Consider the following 23,792-nt stretch of genomic DNA (forward strand, 5'->3'; position numbering starts at 1 on the left):
TGGTTGTAAGAACAGACACACAATGGTCAGTGAATCTCTGACAAGGGAGTGATTGACTGGCTGTTGGAGACCTTACAGCTTGTTTGCCTTGATACAGGAGAAAAAGATGTCAGCTCCCCCCTCCCATTCCCAGTTAGTTCTTCTGCGGTACACTTCCCCTTCCCAGCAGGGGACAGGAGGAGCCCTCCCACACGAATTGCCTACCTTCTGCTGAAGTTCCAGAAGGCACAAATTGGCTCCACCAGCTGCTCAGGCAGGCCCTGTGAAGAGTGTCAAAGAAAGAGTTTGAGCCTTGTTCAGAAGAAGCCCTAAGAAGGCCTCTGATTGAACTCCAGAAAGAATCTGCTCCAAATCTGCACGGGGAGCTTGTTCCAACACAATAGCTGCACCCGCTGAATAACAGCTCTCAGAAAAACTCCGCGGAAGAGGTCTTAGATAAAAAAAACACCTTGGAGACTCCAGATGTCAGATTTCCCCAATGATCTGAGTGGCTACTGCAAGTAAAAGTCAGCACAGTGGTGTGGTTAGAGAGTGTTGGACTAGGATCTCGGAGACTCAGGTTTGAATCCCACTCTGTCATGGAAGATCACCGAGTGACCTTGGGCCAGTCATTTCTACTCAGCCTAATTTATACAGGGTTGTTATTGTATGAATTAACTGATGAGGGGAGAACGATGCAGTAAGCCACATTGACTCCCCAATGGGGAGAAAAGCAGGATTTGAATGAATGAATGAATGTCTGGTATGCTGACCAACTGAGCATTGCAATAATTGCCATGCTGACCACTGCAAGATTCAAGCATGCCTGCAGGATCAGCAAAGGATGAACAAGAACCATCATGCATACTGAGAAACAGGAGCTTCAAACCCCCAACAGTCACAAGTACCAATTTGATGATGCATTTTCTCTTGCAGCCATCATTGCTAGAGAAGATAGCGCACCCTCCTATCCTCTATGTCATTTTTCTTTTTCACATGAAAGGTCATTCTACTTGAAAGAGGTGACCAGTTAGGACAGAAGCTGGCCAGAAGTGTCCCCCACCCCGGCTTTTTATTATTGGAACTTTCCCCCTTTGATGTTTCAATTATACTCTCAGAGATCCCTCAATGTTAAGGGGAAACTTGACATTACCTGTAACATGTGATCACCAGGGAGACTTGCTGTACGATAACAGTGGGTAGTTCTCCATGGGAACTCAATTCTAAAGTGGCACAGGGGCCCCATTTGTATTGGGACCAGGGTATGGGGGACACAGGGCTTCAGTCTTTCTGACCCCAAAAAATTTGAGGGCACTATTTGCCCCACAGGAGGGCTACAGATACACTGAATATATGCACATGCAACTAATTCTCCTGAGGGCCAGGAAAAATGGTATGGAGGGAAGAGGCTGAAGCCCCCCCCCTCCCTCCACACCACAGTTCAGATCCAAATTGGGCCCCTGTGGCATTTCTGAATTGTGTTTCCATGGGGAACCTGCAACTGCTGTCCTGCAGCAAGTCCCTGTTGCAACCACATGTTCCACATAAAATCTAGTCTGGGGCCATTCCTCACCTGCAGTTGTGCTTGGTGCCGGAGACGGTAATTCACAGAGGTGCTGATCTCTTCATAGTCACTGACCACAGTGGAGGAGATGATAGAGGAGCCCACCTGGGTAGTCAAATACCTGAGCAGAAAGCCACTCAGTTTGTTAATTGCAGCATGTCATGGCAGGGCAAAGAATGGGAATGGATGTGTGTGACACTGAGACGGCTAACTGGCAAAACCAAAGATGACTTGGAGCTTGCAAGTACAATGGGACCCCCAACATCTGCCAATATAGTATTCTGATCTGCCAAAGCCATGGGATTAAAAAAACGAATCCTTCCCTTGCAGCTCTGATCTTTCACTTTCAGGAAATACCCTGACATTTTCATGTAACTGATGTTCTTGCATATAGTCCCCATTCATTCATACAGATACTTGACTACAGTTTCCAACTCTAGCCTGGGAAACTCCTAGAGATTTGTGGGTGGTGCTTTTGGAGGGGAGGATTTGGGGAGGAATTTCACCTAGAAACCTGGATAAACCTTCGAGTCTGCCCTTGAAGCTGCCATTTTCTCCAGGGCAACTGATCTTTGTCACCTGGAGATTGGTTGTAATTCTGGGAGAACTCCAGGGTGTACCTGTTCTTCGGTCTATTTACTTCTTAAGTTTGCATCAAGAGCTTCCCATCCAATTTCGTTTCTGTCCTGGACTCCCCCACGTGTAAGCCCCTCCCCCAACATTGACAGTGGGAAGAGTTGAAAGTCTCCCTACAAGCTGGTGATGTAAAGGGGGCTGCTGCCACCTAGTGCCCAAAGAACAAAACGGCATACAGGGCCTCTCATCACTACTTATTGTCATAGTTGCTGCCTTCAGGATGCCCACCTGGCATTCCAAAGACCGTGTTTGTCTATGCAAAACTGGTTCAAAGACACCTGCTTAAAATCCAGCCATATAACAAAGAAAGTAGCAATACCATGTGTCTAAATGTGCTATCATGTACACAGGTAGTATCAACCTCCATCCAGCATTCTCTGCTGTGGCTCCATGTGATGAAATGTCTTGCCTGAAAAGCTCAGGAAGCCTCCCTCATTTCTATCATTCTGAAGAATGTGCAAAGCAGAATTATTCTCGGTCTTTTTATAAAAGGAATAGGATTGTGTTTTTAACGTCTCTGAATCTGTTTTACACCATTTCCAGTGCATTGCTGTTTTGTTGCATTGTTCTCCAATTCTGTATTCCAGTTTTCATGCATTATTTGTATACTAGAAACAAAGCTCATTTGGGGGGAAAATTCTCTAGAAAGAATAGGGTAGGCGAGCGAGGCATTGCCCCCTCCCTAGGCCTGTGATTGGGGGGGGGTGCCATGGCAGACTCCTGCACCTGGCAGAGGCCTGTTCCAGCCCCATTGGTGCTGGATCAGGCCACTGCAGGTGGGAAGCACTGCCAGGTAGGTGGGAGTATGAAAGTTACATCTACCCAGCTGACAGAACCATGGCAGGTAGACCTGGCCTCCACAGATCCAGAGGCCAGGTCCACTGATCCAGCCAAGGAAAGGGAGGTAGACTTGGTCTCTGAGGGGAAAGGAGGCCAGGTCGACCAGCCCAGCAAAGGGAGCTGGAGCTGCAGGAGCGATGGGCCTCATGCGCCTGCCAATTGCCCAAGTTCAGCCTAATCAGGCGGCTGGCAGGCAGATAGAGCTGTCAGAGGTGGGGATGGGGGAGGAGAGAAGGCAGGCAGGCAGAAGTCTGACAGTAGGGGGCAGCTGCGTGGCGCATGCAGCGGAGGCAGTTGGGGGAAGGGAGAATGCAGAGAAGGTGAGACATGCAGGCAGAAGTCTGGTAGAAGTAGGGGACAGGCGCGGGGGAGCACATGGCAGAGGTGGGTGCGGGAGGGGAGAATGCAGAGAAGGTGAGATAGGCAGGCAGAAGTCTGGCAGGAGTAGGGGGCAGGTGCGGGGCACGCATGGCAGGAGTGGCTGCAGGAGGGAAGAATGCAGGGAAAGTGAGACATGCAGGCAGAAGTCTGGCAGGAGTAGAGGTTGGCACGTGTGGGGTGTGCAGCTGAGGTGAGGGTGGGAGTGGGCGAGGGGAGCAGACAGTGTGGTGCGCTTCTTTGCCCGCCAAGTGCCTGGTTCAGCCCATTTGGCTGGGGGCACAGGGAGGGAGGGGAGCAGGCAGCAGGGGGCGCTCCTGTTCTGGCCTCATCAGCAAGCCCTGTTGCCAAGACTTGCTTGTCATCCCCGCTAGGGGCAGATGAGAGTGTGCCTGCACTGTGGAATCCATGTGAGTTGTCAGCAACATGCTTTCTCAGTTATGTTATAGGATATTATACTGTTTTATTACATTTTTCCTAATTGTGTAATCTGCCTTGAGTCTCAGTAAGAAAGGCGGACTACAAGTGAAATAAATCAATAAATATACAAACCTCTTGGGATCAGGTTGCTCCAAACATGGATCTCCAACAGGTTTTTTGCAACCAAGGCATCTCAGAGGCCATTTGTGCTCTCTTTGGCACAGAAGGATTTTGCTTCAGCAAAAAATCCCTCCCCTCTGCCCCAAACACTGTAAACATAGCCAGGGGCAAAGGACATTGTCTGCTAACAGACCCAAGCAGGGCAGATAGCAATGATCCAGGTGACCCACCTTCTGCCTCCATCTGACACGGTGGCATCTTTGAACACAGCACTGCCACTGCCAAGAAGCTGCTGGAGGGAGCCATAACCGTACCAGGTGTTAGTTACCGTGATTCGGTGCAGGCCTGGACAGAAGCAAACACAGACATCTCCTTTTGCGTGCAAGCAGAATACAGAAGCACCACAGCTGAAGCAGAGATCGGACCAAGAGGCCAACCCCTCCCCCACCCGGTGCCACACTTATTCCACCCCTAGCAGGTTCTGACACCGTTGTTTCATCTTTCAGTCCAAGCTGCCTCCCTCTAAGCCTCACCGCAACCTGGTTGCATGAAGGACTGGGACCTTCTTCATGCTGCTGCTTTTCAGAAAGACAGAAGGGACAGATAGCTGAGACATCAGAAAGGCCGCACCCCAGTATTGCCTCCTTTCACACCTCTCATGCTCAGCCTCTCCATTTCTTCTGCAGGAACCTCGATCTGGTCAGGCTTGTCTCCCTCTTGGCTTGGCATGATGTATGCAGCACGGTCAGCCATCAATGAGCTGAGTTCAATGAGTCGCACTTCGACTCCTAGGAAGCAAAGAACAAGGAGGAGAATAGACTCACACTTTAATGGACCACCAAATACACTTCTAATTCCAAGAACTGTTTGGAGGGTAGATGGGAGGGACAGAAAAGGAGATTGTCTTCCACTGCAAGCACCTTCCTACCCAAATCTCCTGATGATTCAGTAGATGTCCTGAATCACTGTCTGGCTGCTGTGACTAAGAGCTAAATTGCACAAGACAAATTATACACATAGAACACATTTACACGTGTTTCCCCCGCTACATTCCTGTTCACTCGCACACTTCAACCACAAGGCAGTCGATCCCATATACGGGCTGACACGGGTTTCTTCCCTGTTCCCCTCGGACAAGGGATGGTATTCCATGCTGCATCTTCTCTTTGTGCATGCTCAAATCTTCCTCGGCAATACAGAGAAAATTCAATGAAATACGGCCACTGTTTCTAATGTGTACACACTTTGCACATGTGCAAAGAAGAATAAGGTGAGTCCTAGATCCCGCCCCTCCTGCCAGGAGGGTAAGGGGACCTGGCAACCCTATTACCAGGGCTGGGAAGAAAAGGAATTCCAGAGACTGATCACAACACGAACACTTGTGTATGCAGCTTGAAAGACTAATTAAAAGTTATTTCTTGCAACCTGGCTGGAGCAAAGTCTGTGGCAGGGCAAGATGGAGCAATTCTTGGCCACATGTCTGCTGTGCTCCCCAGGTAGCCTATGGCTCGTCCATCCCACTTATAGTGATATAAAAACGTTTTACTGAAAATAAATTATCAATGATTGAATTGCATGTTTTTGTCTACACTTGGCAAAAATCTCTGTTTAATCTCCATTTTTAAACTTGCATTAAAATACTTTCTGGAACTGACATAATACCATTGCTTAGGCCCATGAGAGCTGCATTCTTCGTGGTGCCCTCCTGTGGCCTCTGTGGGAAATGCCCCTGTGCCCAGCTGGCCCTGGAAGAGCACTGGTGGCTGCAGCTGATGTGCTCATCTGGTGCCGTGAAAGCCGGCTGACCCACCTCCTCGGGCCACCTGTAGAAATCATAACCCGCCTCATAGGATCAAAGTCACAAGGAAAGGCTTCTACCTGGCCTGAACTTGGAGGGTAAGACAGGCTACAGATGTAACCAGGGCTGCATCGAACTGCCATTGCGTATTGTGCTCTCATTGCACTAAGGTGCTCATTTGCTACTGGATTGTCTTTTGCACGCCAAAAAAATCCAGTTGCAAATGGTTGCTAGCACAACAAAAGTGCAACATCCAAGGACATGAGAAGGCAGCCTAAATGAAACCCTTTTCAGGTGCATTCCCATGTTGCATTCCTCTTGTGCCAGTGCTCCAGAGTTCTGCCTCAGCTCACCAATGTTCTTAGTCTTGATGGTGACTCTGGGCTTCTCCGTGCTCAGAAGCTGCTGAAGGCCGGAAACCATCCTGTCCATGTTGTCCACAACTGTCATGGGTCCACCAATGATCTGGGGAAGCACACAAACAGTGGGCAGCAGAAACCCCACAGCTGCCCTAGCACCTTCCTGTACCCACCAAGCCTCCCCACCCCCACTGCTGCTCTTTTTACCTCCTGGATCTCAGACCATTCCTTGGCATTTTGCTCCTCCAGAATTATCCCGGCAATTTCCACGTAGTGCTGGCCCAGCTGCTCCAGCATTGCTAGCTGCTCTGGCTCCTTGACTTCAAAGTCAGAGACCTTTCTCAGCAATTGGAAGATGCCCAGGAGAGAGGTTGGGTCCAGAGCGGGTGGCTCAGCCTCTGACAAGACGGTCTCCACGACCCCCAGGAATTCAGTGGCTGCTGAGAGATTCAGGCCTTGAGCCTCTGCCTGGAAGATGCTTTCGGGGATCTGTGGCAGGACAAAGAGTCCTAGACTAGAAAGGTGGGGCTAAATGGGTAGAGGCAAAGGTGGTCTGCTGCAACACTTGGTGACCCTTCCCCAGTTCTGTATTCATGCCATTTAAGTATATCTGTATAAACTTCTAGGCCCACTGACTGCAGTGGATTTAGAAGGGTGGGACTATGTTTATAGCTGTACTGTTAGAATCTGGGAGTTTTGGCAGAGAGAGGCTTGCACATTAGAGAAAGCAGGGAAGCACACAGAGAGAGAAGACAAAAACAGTTGTGGGGAAGTTATGCAGAAACCTAAAGTGCTTCACCTGAATACTCTATTAAATGCTCTGCAGATCCCAGTTTAGGGGTTCATTAGTAGATGTTGTATAACACGAATGCTGGATATTTGTTACACTTTCCGAATGGAACGGCTTCTGTGATGTCATTTGGTGCCCACAGCAGCAGGAAGAGTGCCTGGTAGTGCCAGCTGCATTTGGAGATTTCACCCATTCAGCCTGAGGGATCAGGCAGCTGCTTCAAGTCCAGATGTGCTTTCAGCCCACAACAGCTTCCTACCTGTCTGATTGAGTCAGGACTAGGTTTCCAATCCCCACCATGAACCCCGGAATGTCCTGGCTTCTCTAGCAGCACCTCCTTGTGCTCCTTACTATTTATTTATTTACTTCTATACTCCAAGTGGCTTATGTTGTTCTCCTCTCCTCCATTTTATCCTCCTCTCCATTTCATCCTTATACCAACCTTGTGAGGTAGGATAGGCTGGCCCAAGATTACCCAGCAAGTTTCCATGGCAGAGGGGATATTTGAACTTGGGTCTCCCAGATCCTAGACTGACTACACCACACTGGCTCTCTGTGCTACCAGTGTTCAGTGGGAAGCACAGGACATGATAATTTTGGATGCAGATATCCATAGGAGCTAGCGTGGTGCGCTTGGTGTCACACAAGCAGATCTGAGTTCAAAACACCACTCAGCTATGGAAGGTCTCCAGTGTGACCCTGAGCCAGTCACGGTCTCTCAGTCTAACCTACCTTCCATGGTGGAGAGAGAAGAACCACATCATGCCTCCCTGAACTCCCTGGTGGAAGAGCAGGCCAAAAATGTGTGAATGTATATATAGTTTTTATGGGAAGCCTTGGCATACTGCTCTGACATTTCTGCCACCTGGTGCCAATTCTTGTAATCAAGAACACATTTGGCCCAAGTAAAGATCTTCCCTCTGATGGGAGACTGGGAGATGTATGACTGGATCTTCCTTGCAATTTTTAAAAATTGGGGCAGTAATTCATCTGGAGTTCTGACACGAGGGAGGGTTCTTCTGCCATTTTCACAAACTGTCCCCCCTCCATGGAGACTGTTATAAGCCAGTCATAAAGACACTGGTATGTTTTTGCACAGTGCGGCAAATAGGAGCCCAGCATGAACTGAGATCAGCCTGTCTTTCTGAATCCTGCCCTTCCTGCATGGAGCTTAGGGACAGCTTATAAATTTCTCTCTCCCCCATTTTGTTTCCACAACAACCCTGTAATGTAAGTTTAGGCTGAAGGAGAGAGTAACTGGCCTAAAGTCACCCAGTGAGCTTTATGAGACAGTGGTAGCCTTACCAGGTCCCGTCCTCCTGGCAGGAGGGGGTGGGGATCCAGCACTCAGCTGTGAGCTGCTGTACAGCACGACAACCTCACTTCTGGGAGCAATGCCATCGCGCAAGCCCTGGGAGCACTCCTGGGGCCCGCGCAATGATGTCACTCCTGGGAATAGATCCAGAGGATCTGACGAAGAGAGCTGTGGTTCTTGAAAGCTTATGCTATGATAAATTTGGTTAGTCTTAAAAGTGCTACTGGACTCTTTTCTATTTTATTCCAGGGAATTATGTAGCCACACCATGCTGGGAATGCACCCCAGGAGGCTCCTTCCCATGCCTTTCCCCTCGCCAGCCAGGTGAGTGGTGGGGGGGGGGGGCGGAAGCTGGGAGTGAGTGATTACCTGCCCTCACCGGGGAACCAGCAACCTTAGAACCTGGGTCTCCCAGATCCTAAGTCAACCACCATGGCACACTGGTTCTCCCACAAAAATGTCATGGAGGGGGGTTAACTCCCTCTAGTAGCTCCAATTACAATACCCATACTAGCTGCAAGTTACCAGAAAAAAATATGAAGAGAAATCTTCCAGCATCTTGCTTCATGATGCATTTGAGGCCATTAGGTATAAAACTGGACAGTGAAATGGATACTTGATACTCACCACTGTTGCATTTGCCCGCCTGTTAACTTGAGCTGCCAACAATGGAGTGGAGTTTGATTGTGTTTCTTTCAGCTGCAAATAAAGATCTGAGAAGGAAAACACAACAGGGAGATTTTAATTTGTTTGCAATTATATATTTTATTCATTTAGAACATTTGTATGCCTCCTTTCTACCCAAAATAGGGTCCCCAAGGCAGTAAACAATAAATATTAAAACAGTTAAAACATTAGAGTAACATTTAAAATGTATATATAAATACAATAAAATAGGCATATAAATAAATATGTACACATATACAAAAACTAGGGAGGAGGCCAATAAGAGTTTACTGGGGGTACAGCAAAAGAAACAAAAGAAGTCTTCACCAGCCAGCAGAAGACAAGGACAGTGGGAGACAGGTGATGCTGATCAAAGACCTGTCACCGGAGGATAAGCATAGACAAGGATGCCACGAAGATACAATAAGCTCTGGCCAATTCAGACAACGGTTTAGGCATGGCAGGAAGGGAAGAAAAGCACTCTGGATTATCCTTCAGTTCATGCAAACACACCATCCCAGTGAATGGAAAAATAAAAGGATATTAGTGGAAGCGAAAGATTGTGCAATGTTTCTCTGTTCCAAGCATACTAGCGCTCCAGAGGAGGGCAGTAGAGCTAGTAAGATGGACAGCTTGGATTCCTCTATATCCTTTGCCTTGTCTGTTTTCTTTGCATCTCTCTACACGAGTCATCTTATACAAGGACGCTCAAGTGAAGGGAAACACAATGTTAGCTGAGAAGCGTAGTTTAAAAAGACACTGCCAAAGGCTCTGTCAATTTCACCTCTCTACACAGAGCAAGCAGAGATTGCTCCTCAGAGGGCCTGTTAATTTCATCTTCGCCTTCCCCCTATTGGCTCCATCTTTTTAAACTGCCTTTCTGTAGAGAGGTGAAATTGACAGAGTCTTTGGCTCTGTTGACCCAGAATGCTTATCTCAGGGATTTCCTTCCTTCCAGATGTTTCTTTCTTTTCTTAGTGTTGCTAGCCTTCAAGTGGGGCCTGTGGTTCTCCCAGAATTACAACTGATCTCCAGACTATAGAAATCAGTTCCTTTGGAGAAAGTGTCAGCATTGGAGGGTAGACCATGTGGCAACGCATCCCTGCTGATCTCCCTCCCCTCCTCAACTCCACCCTGCACAGGCTCCACCCTCAAATCTCCAGGAACTTCCCAATCTAGAGTTGACAATCCTATTATGCTCTCTTGGTGACCTCTAAGATAGCAACATTTGCTTTCTGAATCTCTCCCCACCCTAGCTTAGAAAGATAGCTGGAATGCCTATTTCTCCTTTCCTATCTCAGTATGGCTTTCTCTTAGGGTTGCCATGTCCCTTGGAGCTCAAACAGGGGGAAGGGAGGGTGGTTGCTGGGGGGGGGGTGGTACACCAGGATAATTTACCTCATGCGCACAGTGTGCACATGCTCTGGGGATTGCTTTCGTGTTGTGCTGGGAATGACATCATTCCTGGCACCATGCAGAAGTGATGGGTCATGCCAATTTGGTAAAAATTATCCTTCAAACTAGAGTTGGGGGCCAATTTTTACCCAATTGGCCCCTGGCAGAATTCCATGCTTCTACATTGTGCAGGAATGATGTCATTCCTGGTGTGATGTGGAAGTGACCTGGATAGTGCAGCAGCACTGGGGGTGGTTAAACCTGTTCCTGTGCCTCCCCCCCCAGCCAGGTGAGTGGGGGTGGGGGCGGAGGCTGGGCATGGGGGAATGGGATCCCTATCTTCTCTACCAATAGGAAGTACCTATCTGCCTATTTACAATATTTTTACACCACCTTTCTGCCCTCACAGGGCCACCAAGGCAGCTAACAAAATCTCATCTTAAGAAGCATTAAAATCAGCATGCAAATACATCATTAAAACAATTTAAAAACCAAGGGGAATACAAAAAATGAAAATAACAGTTAAAGCATTGGGAGAGGGATTATTGAGGGAATGCCAAGCGAAACAACAACTGGTGGAAGATGGCAGCAGAAGGGGACTGGCAAATCTCCCTGGGAGAGAGTTCCAGAGTCTTGGTGCTACTACTGAGAAGGCCCTCTCCTGGGCTGTCACCCACCTAGTCTTGGAAGGTGGAAGCACCCCAAAACAGGGCCTCTGAACATGACCACAGCTGTTGGGTGGGTTGATAAGGCAGTCTTTCAGGTATGTTGGTCTCAGACCATATAGGGCTTTAAAGGTCAGTGCCAGCACCTTGAACTGTGTCTGGAAACAAACTGGAATCCAGTGTAGAAGAGTGAACAGTGGAGTGATATGTTCCCTCCAGCCCACTCCAGTCAGCATCCTGGCTGCTGCATTCTACACTTTTCAAAGGCACACCCATGTAGATCGCATTGCAGTAATCTAATCTAGATGTAACCAGGGTACGTATCACTATGGCCAGATCTTTCTTGCCCAGGAAAGGCTGCAACTGAGAAACCAATTTAAGCTAATGAAAGGTACCCCTAGCCACACCTGCCACCTGCTTATCCAGCAGTGGGCCTGTGTCCAAGAGTACCCCCAAAGTATGGACCTGTTCCTTCAAGAGGAGTGCAACTCCATCCAGAATGGGTGACACTTTAAATCCCAGGTAAGATCTTCCACTCACCAGAGGCACTCGCATCTTGCCAGGAATAAGTTTCAGTTTATTAGCCCACATCTACTCCAAAATGGCCTCCAGGCACCAGTTCAGAATTTCGACAGCAATAAGCCCCTTTCCTCACTGTGTCTGCACCTGAGTCTAGAAGCACCCCCTTCTGCTAGCACAATTCCAGGTCCTGCTAACAGGTACAGCAGTGCAATCCTAAGAAGAGTCCAGTAGATCAGATGCATCTGACGAAGAGAGCTGTGGCTCTTGAAAGCCTATGCTACAATAAAGTTGGTTAGTCTTAAAGGTGCTACTGGACTCTTTACTATTTTGCTGCTACAACACGGCTAACTCCTCTGGATCCTAAGAAGAGTTACACTGTTGTAAAGGGTAACTAAACCAGCTCCATACTAATTTAAATGCAGTTTTAACTTTTGGGGCTTCTCCCAAGAAATCTTGGCAATATGGCTTGGGGAGAATATTTGAGAATTCTCTGTTAGGATCCCCTGTTAGAGCCGCTATTCCCAGGATTCTTTAGGAGATGGTGAATGTGAGCTGTGGCTGAAGTCATTCTCTTGAACTAAGCCAGAAACTACATAGGGGAAACAGCAGCCTAATGAGAGAGCAGATGGCAAATCCCACTCCTTGCCCAAGCTCAATGCCAGAACAACCAGAAACCCTCAGATGAAATTGTCTGGAGCTTGGAAAGGGGGTCAAGGTGGTGCCTTCAGTACCAGGAGGGAAAGTAGCAACTGTGGCTCTGCTAGAAGGCGGAGGACTGGAGGGCCAGTCCAGACATCTTGGGTGTTTGTGCAGGGCAGAAATAATTGCTGGTGCTTCTGTGCCTCCTTCTGCTATGGAGTAGAGAGAAGGATAATAGGAGAGCTGTGCTCCCCTACCTACAGTGCTAGGAGATGGGGATGGTCAAGCTGGAACCCCTGCATAAAATGCAGTATCTATCAACCCAGACAGATCAGCCATACCTTTTCTGTAGTGGCAGACAAAGGGCAATGGCTGCAGGCAAGAGGCATAAGTGAGGATTCCAGGGGCAACTCTGAAGACACGGCATTCTTCCACAGGCCCTGTAAAAGCACCGTAGATTTTTACCAGAGAAAGCAATAGTCTTGCAGGACATTTGCATAAAACCATAGGCTCATGGAATGCCTTTACTGACTCTTTGGCCATACACTATGTATCCAGGAACAGTCCATTATAACTTGCCCTTTACAAGTTTCACATAGGCTATGTACTTCCTCTCTGTGAGCTCCTATGGGCTGTGCTGCTGTGCTGTCATGAAGTGTTCATGAATATTTTGGTTCCAGAAGGGGACAGAAACGCATTGCAACAGAATGATAGTAAAGACAGCAGCTTCTAAGAGGATGTGAGGCAGTGTGGAACAGGAGAAAAGCCTGACTTGGTGCCCAATAACAGGAAGGACTGTGTGCTCTTGGAAGGAATGTAAGGGACATGTTCAGGAATGCTAGCTGGAGGCTGGGAAAGAAGGGTATCCACACACCTGTTATTGCACCACTTGCTGGTGCTGCCACCTCTCACTCCACCCCCTTTCCTCACTGTGTCTGCACAAAAGTAAAGAGGGACAGTGATTGTGCAAGGCCTCAGTTTAGTCCAGCCCTTCCCCCCACCCCTGTGTGCCAGTTCTCATCTTTGCTTTTCCTAATGAGCTGCACTGCAGAATTACAGGGAATGGCAGGGATATGAAGAAAAGCTCTTTAAGGGGATAAGGAGTGGAGGCGGGAATGGTGCATGACAGCAAGCTGTCATGCACCATTTTGAAAGTAGAACATAGCTCCACATGGGCTTTCCAACCTCCAGGTCAGGTCTGGAGATCTCCCAGATTTAGAACTGATATCCAGGCTACAGAGATCAGGTCGTCTGGAGAAAGTGGTTGCCTTGGAGAATGGAATAGTAGCCTGCCAAAGTCCCTTGCTGCCCCAAACTCCACCCTCCACCGACTCCACCTCCAATTCTTCGGGAGTTTTCCAACCTGGAGTTGGCAATGGGTATTCACCCGCAGGCATTGTTAAGATTCCCATTTGAGCCAGGTTTTGTTTTTTTCCAGATCAAAGGGAAAGCCCTGGAACTTCAAAAGTCATCTGGCATCATGTGCACAGTCCACTTTGATTTAGGGGATTTCTGCTTTCCAGTGTGGTGGTGGGAGATCCACATGGAAAGGAAGCTGAGCAAAGGTTGACAGGTGTGGTGATGTGAGAATACCTTGCATAGGGCACAAGGACAGAAGGAGGTGTATACCATTGGCAGGAAGAGAGAGTGTCAGAGGCTTATCAATGGCATATGACCAGCTCTGTGGATAGTCTAACACAGTTTCTCCCATGCTGCCTAAACTCATATGTAACTGGTTTATCCAACTTTCAATCCATGGAAAGAGTCCCAGCTGTCTGACCGCCAACAACTCTGATGTGCAGTTAGGAGATCCGATACAAGCATCCTCCCTAATGCTACAGAAAGAATAATCTCTATAGATTATTCTGATGGTTGTAGTGCCTCACTGGATTTTTACCTAGAGAGCTTTCATCACCATTACCAAAGTGAAGCAATCAGCAGACAACATCACTTATAACACAATCTCAACTGTGCAGAAAGGGACATAAACAGCCTCAAAACAATTGTGACTTCATAATCAAAGAAGGAAGGACAGTTGCAATCATGAACCGGTTGGACTATATAAAAGAGAACTCTCCAGGACCATATTTTTGCAAGCTGCTATCCTCAGGTCCTACAAAGGAATGCCAGAAAGGATTAAATAAAACAGTGAAGGAACTACCCACATATGTCCAGGAGCAAATCTATGTAGACACACACCAGGAACCTCTTATGTTCTCCCTAAAACACACACGCCTGGCATCCTCGGACACACCGTTGTTTCAGGCACTGACACCATCACTGTAGGGGTGTAAGACTATATGGATTCTAGGGTTACCAGCCCTGTGCTGGCCACCCCTGGGAACATCTGGGGCAGAGCCTGGGGGCGGGGTGAGTGTCACCAACGTCATGGCATCCATGCCATTATCCCTCCCTCCCATTTCCCCTCCATCGAGTGTGCAGTATGGAGAGCGGAGGCAAGAGGTTGCCTGCCACGGTAACACTAATGGACTCTATTCTCTATGGAGCAGGACTCATTTGTTTATTGAGTTCTGCTCAATGTGGCTTACAAGTAGAAAAACCTCCACATAATATCATAAAGGCATCATAAATTATTAATGTAAAAACAAAATAAGGGCTGTTTCCACACGGCTCCCCGCTGCTCGTAACAACCTGGAATATTGCGAAAAAAAGCGGAAGATCGCGTTTTCTTGCACGAGATTTGCGCAACATCATGTGACGTCACGCAAATCTCGCACGAGAAAACGTGATCTTCCGCGTTTTTTGCGCGATCTTCCGGGTTGTTACGAGCAACGGGGAGCCATGTGGAAATGTCCAAGGCATAAAAGTAAGCTGGGGCATAAAAACTACACAAAACAATTCAGAATCCTAAAAATTTCCATGAAACAGACCTCAGACTGAAGCAAAACATAAAAGAGCTAAAATATCCTGCTAAAATCCTGGCTGATTAGAAATGTTTCTGGCCCTGTGCCATCAACACCCTAAGTTACTTACCTCCTGAAGAAACTGGCTGAGGAAACTCAGAGAATACGATCTTGGCCACTACGGAGGTTGAGGCTGTATATACCAACATCCTTCACAAAGACAGACTATGGGCCACTGATAACATTATCCCTGATAAAAACACTGTACACTTCGTCACCAAACTTTGTCACTTTACCTTACTCATAACTAATTAATGTTTGGCAGTAGTGTCAAATATTATACTTCAAATGTCTTTCTATTGAATATAGGGAAGGGGAAGGGGCAATGTCATAATTTACCTGGGCCTTGTGCCTAAAAAAAACCCCTTGGGCCTAAAAGAAACACAAACCCAGGGACCAATCACTGAAACAAAGTTAGATGCCAACTTTGTCCCCCTACACAATCCGACAATATGACCACAGGACCGAATATTATCAGCTATACCATCTCAGACACAGCCACTTGATTATCCTTCAGTGTGATATAAAAAAAAGCATAAAGGGAACCAAATCTGACATTAAAAAGGACAATATTCTTAGTGGGGGAACATTTCAGTCTACCAGGACATTCTGTTGATGGTCTGAAAGTCAAATACTTCTGCGCACTCTCTTTCCCTGACTTGAACAAAGACACAGGGCTGGACCCTGTGACTGCCTTCCGCTAAGTTGGATCCTAAGAGCCAAACTACAAGTGATGCCTGACACTAGTTGGACACCTGTCAGCTTTCTTCAAGTTTTGATGGGAAACGTAGGCAGCTTGGCGGAATGTTGGACAAGTGACAGTTGAAAAGTCCATTGGACAGCAGTTGGAGAGCCAAGCTGCAAGACCAAGATGCCTACATTGCTCATCAAAACTTGAGGGAAACGGACAAGAGTCCAACTACTGTCAGGTGTCACTTGTAGTTTGGCTCTATGACTCTCTTCCATTAAGTAATCATTCAACAGAGTAAGACTTCCTTCGACAGACCAGTATTTTTTTCTGATGGTGAAAGGCTTCCTCTGATAAAGAAAATTGTTTCTTTGTTGAAGGAAACCTTTCTTTATGGCAAAACTTGGTGGAAGGGAGTCACAGGATCCAACATTTGGGATTTATGACTCTTTACAGGCATTAACAATCTTAACAAACCAGAACTCCAACAGAGGTGCTATAGCTAGCTTAGCATAACCAGGGAACGGTCTCTGTACTTTTCTTGATTAAATTTGTATAGCTCTATACTTTTATATCTTGCATTTCATGGCTGCTGGTCTTGCCTATTCTCCCCTACCCATCCTCCTACATTAAATGTCTACGTGGCGAGGGTCCACTCACTGCATCTGAAGATGCAAACACTAGTCCATGAAAGCTTATGCTACAGTATCACTTTGTTAGCCTTTAAGGTGCCACAAAACTCCTGTTTATTTTTGAAACAGTTGCAGAGCTGGGTTAGAGGCCACCATGAGGGAAATTTTGACACAAAGACTGCCTGTCCAAATGGCTTCCTTGAGGCAGGATAGATGCTCCCTTCCTCACAGAGCTTCAGTAAAGACCAACACAGTCAGTTTACATCATACAAGCAGAAAATGGTGGCACGGCAGAGGAGGTGACTGCTAACCAGAAACTTCTGCTCCCTGTCCTTTCCGCTTAGGCTGCTTCGATATGGAAATTTCCCCACTAACGGAAAGAAGGAATCCCCTAGGTCAAACAGTAGACAGATACCATCCAGAGGTGCAACCTCTTTACCTGGACAGGTGAGCTGCAGCATGGCCTGCTGGACGCTTACTTCAACATCCAGGATGTCAGTGCTCCAGCCAAACACCAGCCCTTCCTCAATGGGGACGCAGGAACGCACCTTCTCCACCTGCTCCCCACTAAGGACTCTCTGCCATACGTGCAAGTCGGTGAGGTTCCCACTGAATGACTCTTTCTCCTTGAAGGCCCCACCCAGGGAATCTTGATCTTGTCCAATAATGAAAGTCCCATGACCATAAATGGCCTGTGAAGCAGAGAGCCCCATGGCAGAGGCCTTCTCCTTCCCATCGGCATAGATGGCCCATGTGCCATTGTGAAGCTGCCATGTGACACAGAAGTGGTGCCACTGCCTGTCACTGCGGAACACTGGCAGGTATGGAGAGTGATGTCCATGGAGGATGATGGCAAATCGGACAAAGCCGTCTTCGTCGATGAAGCCACGTAACTGGAACTCGTTGATGAAGGCTGGGACTGCGTACGAGAAGATAGTGGAGATCTCTACAGCCCCAGGATCCCACTGGATGTAGGCACAGGCGCTCACAGCTGGCATCACTGGGAAGTCTGTCAAGACTTTCACAAACTTTGTGTCTGTTTTGTTTTTGAACACCAGGACTGGCATGGAGTGAATTCCTGGAGAGTGGAGAAAGACGAAGAGTTGAACATTAAGAATATCAAAAGAAGAGGGGGGCGTGCATTTTATGAGCATTTTAAGGCTCCCCCTCACTGAGCAAATAACTTAATAACATTCGATTTATACACCGCCCTTCAGGACAACTTAATGCCCACTCAGAACGTTTTACAAAGTGTGTTATTATCCTCATGACAATCACCCTGTGAGGTGGGAGGGGCTGAGAGAGCTCCTAGAAGCTGTGACTGACCCAAGGTCACCCAGCTGGCTTCAAGCGGAGGAGTGGGGAATCAAACCCAGTTCTCCAGATTAGAGCCCTTCTGCTCTTAACCTCTACACCAAACTGACTTCTATTCTCTGTTAAAAAGGAACAACGTTCATATTTGGAGGCTTGTCAGGATTCCCTGTGCAAGTGGCACCCTCTCCGCACAAGGGAACTTTCAAATAACATAGTAGGCTCTACTTTGCATGGCAGACTGAGCTGGTTGTCTACCCAAGCAACCAAAAGTGAGCCCTGAAGCTCTTTTAGAGTGCAACTAGGGCTGGCAGCGTGGGAGAAGGTAGCAGGCATGGCTAATGACCTTCATTGCCTCCTGGACCCACGCAGCCACCAGCTGTGCCCAAGGCAACCTGAGATGCTGGCAATGTTGCTGATGCTCAGCTTGCTCCTATTTGGTTTGGTCAAGCACAAGCTCATCTATTCCCTCCCCCTTTTTGACAGATCAACATTTTCAGAGAGAGACACTGGCTGCTTTCAAACATTGTTGGATAATGCACTCTTAGTGCACTCAGTGTTCCACACAGGAAAATCCAGTTGCAAATGATTGCTATAGTGCACTGAGAGCGCATTATCCAATGATGTGTGAAAGCAACCATTGTGCTTCCCCCCTGCCCGGCACTCAGGCCAAAAATGTTGCCTACTTCTCTACTAAGCTCACAATGAGTGCGGTGTAAAGGTTCACCTGCCAACCCCAAAACGGCTCTCTACTCACGCCTCTGCTTGGGCTTCTGCAGGAACACTTCTTTGTCGTTTAACCAGATGGTGTTTCGGATCTGGTGGAAGTGCAGCTTTTTGCTGAGAGAGGCCAGCTCACCATCCCGTGTCTCTGAGAGTAGTTGAGCAAAGCGCTGTTGGCAGAACCTGTCTGCATGCCACCAGTCCAAAGCTGCAGGCATGTATTCATACACATGTTCTCGTGTCTCAATGATGAGTTGGACAGGACCTGGAAGGAAGAAATGGGTGGGCTGGAGGAGTGAGTGGCAGCAGGACTTGACAGGGGAAGGACACAGAAAAGGCGGTGTTCTTTGAGGGAGGCAGGGTGAAGCAGAAACTCAGCCTTGGTGCCCCTGGTTTGCTGCACTGTCCTTCCACAGCGCCCTCTCAGGGTTGGGGCTGCTTTTCCAAGGGAGGATGCACCCTGCCCCAGATGCCCAGGACAAGCAGGTTCATTCTTGCGGTAAAAAGAACTTCCAACATATTTGCCACAGATAGGAACTGAAATGTTACATGTTCATCTCACTTTCAGACAACTCATTTACAGCCAAGGCATAATGGAGACAGGAAAGAGGGAAAGGGACTGTGGTCGTTTCGACACGGCTTACCTTCCCTCGGAATGACCCGAAACATTGTGCAAAGAACACGGAAGATCGTGTTTTATCGCATGAGATTTGCGCAATGTTGCGCAATGTTGCGCAAATCTCGTGCGAGAAACGCGTTCTTCCGTGTTTTTTGTGCGATGTTCCAGGTCATTCCGAGGGAAGGTAAGCCATGTCGAAACGGCCTGTGTTGAAGAAAACAGTTCTATGCTTCAATTACCAAGTGAAATGGCTAGGGAAAAAATGAGAAACTTTTCTGTCTTAGCCACTCAGTCCACTCAAGAGTAGGCAATGGCGCTGAACTAAATGGATTAATGGTCTGACTGGGCAGCAGGCAGCTACATGCATTCAGATAGACCAGAGGTCTGCTAACTATGGTTTTGGAGCCAAATGAGACTCAGTATGGAAGCAAATATGGCTCCTTAAAAAAGAAAATCAAATCTTTAAGTTATATTGGAGGGGTAGCGGGAATTCTAGAATAACCAGTAAGTGAAGCAAATGGCAGGGAAATATTTTTATGGGACTAAAGCTTCTTAACAATGCTTTACAGAATGGAAAATAACAGAAATGAACAGTTGCCAGTAATCAAAGTGCAAATCATGCACAGATGTATGCTAGTGCACTAAAACAATTGTTCAGGTTGCTCCTGTGTATATTTATTGCTTATTGTGAGACCCCCATGTGAACTACTTCCTAATAAACAACTCACAACAACCAGCATTTGGGCTGCAGAAACTCCATGATACATGATCAGTGAAGTGAAGTTTTATAGATTCAGTTATGCAAATAGACTCTCTTATGCCAGCTGTTGCTGTGATGCTCTGATTTTTTAAATGTAGTTTACATATGACATAAAAAAGTCATTTACAGATCGCTGAGAGTCACCTTAAGAAACCAAAACACTAACCTTTTGAAGTGTGATTTTCAGCAGGTACCGTGAAGCCTAAGATGTTTCTTGAGGGAAGGCCAACCTGTAAATGTCATATTTTGAGTGCAGCTTTTTCAAGTTATCAGTTTTTCTGGTTCTATGCAACTTCCTTCCAAGTCTGTTCAGAATGGGCACAGACTGAGCTCCTTGGATTTTCATATCATCGGACAAGAACAGAGGAAGTTAGCCCTAGAACCTGCTCAGTAATTATGGAATCAGTGCCTTTGAGCACGGGCAAAGAACCTGTTGCTCACTATGCAAATATAGCCCAACCCCGTACTTGTGGGATTCAGGCTCACTGCATCCAGGACAAAGGATGCTAGGTCAGTTTACATCCCTTTCCTTTCCCTTCTCTTCTCTACTCTTATTTATTTAATAATAATAATAATAATTTGTGGAAAATCGAAAAGTTTGGATAATTGACATTGCAATTCCGGGGCATGCCAGAGTTGAAGAAAAAGAACAAGAAAAAATTATTAAATATAGAGATCTGGCAATAGAAACCACCTGACTATGGATGAAGAATTCAACAGTAGTCCCCATTGTCATCGGGGCACTGGGAACTATTTTGAAAAACTTCACAACTTATATGGAAAAACTGCAGCTTTCTGATATAACACAGAACTGCAAAAGACGGTGTTACTTGGAACAGCTTACATATTACACCGATACCTGGCTGACACTTAGGTCTCTGGTGGAAACTTGTATTAGCTCAGCAAGACCAATCAATCATAACATGTGATCTTTATTTATTATTGATTGTGCTGTGTAAAATTTGAATAACAACAACAACAACAACAACAACATTAGATTTATATACCACCCTTCAGGACAACTTAATGCCCACTCAGAACATTTTACAAAGTATGTTATTATTATCCCCACAACAAAACACCCTGTGAGGTGGGTGGGTCTGAGAGAGCTCCTAGAAGCTGTGACTGACCCAAGGTTACCCAGCTGGCTTCAAGTGGAAGAGTGGGGAATCAAACCCAGTTCTTCAGATTAGAGTCCTGCACTCTTAACCACTACACTAACCACTACATTATTTATAGTCCACCTTTCTCACTGAGACTCAAGGCAGATTATACAGTGTGAGTCAGCACAGTCTGTTTCAAAGATACGAAAATTTGCAAAGATTTAAAACCAGCAGAAATCCAGAGGTGAAGAAATGCTGAAACAGAACATAAGCCACTCTAAGCCTATTAAGCAACACAGAAACTACCCAGTGGATCTTACAGCAACAAAAAGGACATAGAAGTAAAGTATACAGACCCTATCCAAAGAAACTATCCAGTAGGATCCTACTTACAGCAACAGATAGTGCACAGCAGAAGTCTTAGAAATTACGCATGACATATATTTCATATGCTTTACCAGGGGTCATTTCGTAGAAAAAGAGCTGGAGGAACTCATTAGCATAACTCATCAGCACAACTTATTAGCATCTGCCACGCCCCTTGACATCACCAGAAGTGTGTCATTAGCATAACTGATTTGCATAAGCCACACCCCCTGACATCACCTATCCTGGCTGTTTTGGACCCCATCCTAGCCTTTCAGGGCTGAAATTGGGCCCAAAATGGCAAAAAGGGGCTGAAAATGGCTGAAAATGGGCCCAAAATGGTCAGGATCGGGCTGCTGCTGAGCAGGAGAGTGATCCATCACCCATCAGAGGCCTGATCCAGGCCATTTTGACCCCAATCCGGGCCGAAACAGGCCCAAATGGCTGAGAGTCAGGTTGGCGGGGCCACCTGACATGTGACCTCTTTGGAGAACTGCCGGAACTGCGTTCTGGCGCGTTCCCCCTCAAAATGAGCCCTGTGCTTTTCTAAAGCTCTTATTTTTCTGCGCAAGTACCCAGGAGGTACCACAACCACCATCAGAGTACCTGCTTTACCCGCGGAAGACCCCCATCCCTGGAAAAGGATTTCAAGCAGCTGGCTGTTCCTCTCCTTGAGACCCTCTAGAACTTCTGACATAGCAGACATTACCAAGCTAGATAGTCCATTGGCCTGACTTGATATTAAGCAGAATAATTATGCACTACTGCCTTAATAGATCAGACTCAAAAATTTTAATTGTGCCCAGAAAGCTACAATACTAAACAAACCTGGAAACAAAGAGTCTTAAAAAGCTCCTCAGAAATCTACACTAGCTGAAAAATGACACAACTATCTAATGTTAACGTGAACTGGTTTGGGCCCCCTTTCTGAGAGGGTAAGACAAGTTACAAGCACTCCAATAAATAAAATCCAAACATTCATAACATTTACCAGGAAGCCAAGAAGCCAGTAACCACATATCCTGTGTCTGCAGTCCATGCTGATCAGTGCGCAAATGTCCATACTCTGTGAACAAGAAATGTGTTATTCCAGGAGACCATAAAGACCTTTAACAATAATTTATTACAAATGTAAAGGCAGAAAATATTTAGTAGACAGCATTTAAATTAAATCGATGCAATCCAGAGGCAGGAAAAGCCAACCCTATTCCAGAGGATACTTCAAAAGGCTTCTTGATAATCAGTCCCCAGACGATGTGCTGCTTTCAAGGCAAGCACTGCACACATTGCCCTGCTTCCCAAGCACTTTGGAAGATTGCTTGCTTTCTGCAACTGGCTCTAGCAACCCCCGCCGTACCAGGTTTGTCTTGTCTTCCTCCGCTTATGTGGCTTGGCTCACTTGCTTGAGCCATCTGAATTGATTTTACTATCCCTTGCAAAGGGCTGGTACTTGTTCCTGCTCTCTGCTTGGTCAGGAATTACACACAACCCCTCTGAATGATTGGGCCCCACAAGTTTTCCTGGAGTTCTGTGGGGAGAACATAAGCCAAACAGAATTGAACACAACCCTTCCATCCTCTTTGCCATGGCTAATTCTTCTACTATTTTAGCTACGTGGAGGGAACCAGTATGGCAGGTGTTGTAAAGGAGCACGGAATAAATCCACGTTAATTTGGACTAAGGAAAGGGGAGAGAGAAAGCAGGGACTAGCGGGGGGGGGGCGGAATCCTCAAACTGCCTAAGACGACCCCGAGACCCAAAGCTTGCCTGGCTTTCCAATCCCCGACCAGCGCAGCTGTGGACTTCGGGGTCCTTTCTCCGTAGGCGCCTAGCCAGGGTCCGCTGCCAGGCTACCCGTCCCTCCGCCTCCGGACAGCGAAGGCAGCCCCTCCTCGCCTTCCGGGCATCTCCTTCTACTGCGTCTCCGGCGATTGCTTGGCTAGAAAGAGACGCGGCGGAGTCGCGCACGGGCGGCTAGAGAGTGACTCCTGCGGGAACGAGCCCAAGAGGGGCAGATCGAACCCCCTCCCCGGGCAAGTTGCCCGACGTGAGTGTGCGGCGACTCTGCGAGCGGCGATGGCTCCGGGAAAGCGGCCAAGGCGACAGGGAGGCAGCGGGGTGACTCAGGGGCGGGGGGAGGCGGCAACTGAGAAAGCCCTTCTTGGCGCACCGGTGGAGACCCCCCCCCTAATTTGAGGCAGGCAGTACTTTTTAAGGGAGGGTGGGGGTTGCAAAGAAGCCAGCGTCTGCTTCAACAGGGCTGCAGAAGCACTTCGACCCCCCCTTCCCGCCCCCCCAGGCAAACAGTCTCTTCTGGACTGCAAACACGTTTTATTTAGGTATATTTTATTTACATTTCTCTACAATGGGAACCCAACGCACCTTACATCATTCCCCCCGCCTCCAATTTATCCTCACAACAATCCTGTGAGGTCGGTTAGGCTGAGACTGGCCCAAGGTCACCCAGGAAGCTTCTATGGCCGAGTGGGGATTTGAACCTGGGCCTCCCAGATCCTAGTCTGACACTAACCACTGCTCCATGCCGGCTCTCATAGCTGGATATTGCAGTATTCTGGCATA

At 47.4% G+C, this 23,792-nt stretch overlaps 1 protein-coding gene across 1 annotated transcript in view; it reads right to left on the bottom strand.

Annotated features, from left to right (window-relative positions):
- The window catches only part of ADGRD2 (adhesion G protein-coupled receptor D2), a 48,581-nt gene extending 26,672 nt beyond the window's left edge, over positions 1-21,909 (bottom strand). Inside the window, exons 1-11 of the mRNA XM_054997252.1 lie at positions 21,819-21,909; positions 18,399-18,629; positions 16,770-17,408; positions 12,428-12,526; positions 8,827-8,912; positions 6,302-6,583; positions 6,089-6,200; positions 4,591-4,725; positions 4,168-4,282; positions 1,553-1,664; positions 205-260 (exon numbers count right to left, since the gene is read on the bottom strand). Coding sequence (XP_054853227.1) covers positions 205-260; positions 1,553-1,664; positions 4,168-4,282; positions 4,591-4,725; positions 6,089-6,200; positions 6,302-6,583; positions 8,827-8,912; positions 12,428-12,526; positions 16,770-17,408; positions 18,399-18,629; positions 21,819-21,909 — 1,958 coding nt within the window. The remainder of the gene's footprint in view (positions 1-204; positions 261-1,552; positions 1,665-4,167; positions 4,283-4,590; positions 4,726-6,088; positions 6,201-6,301; positions 6,584-8,826; positions 8,913-12,427; positions 12,527-16,769; positions 17,409-18,398; positions 18,630-21,818) is intronic.
- Between the last annotated feature and the right edge of the window lie 1,883 nt (positions 21,910-23,792).

The sequence above is a fragment of the Eublepharis macularius genome, chromosome 14, assembly GCF_028583425.1.
Source record: "Eublepharis macularius isolate TG4126 chromosome 14, MPM_Emac_v1.0, whole genome shotgun sequence".
Classification (NCBI taxonomy): Eukaryota; Metazoa; Chordata; class Lepidosauria; order Squamata; family Eublepharidae; genus Eublepharis; species Eublepharis macularius.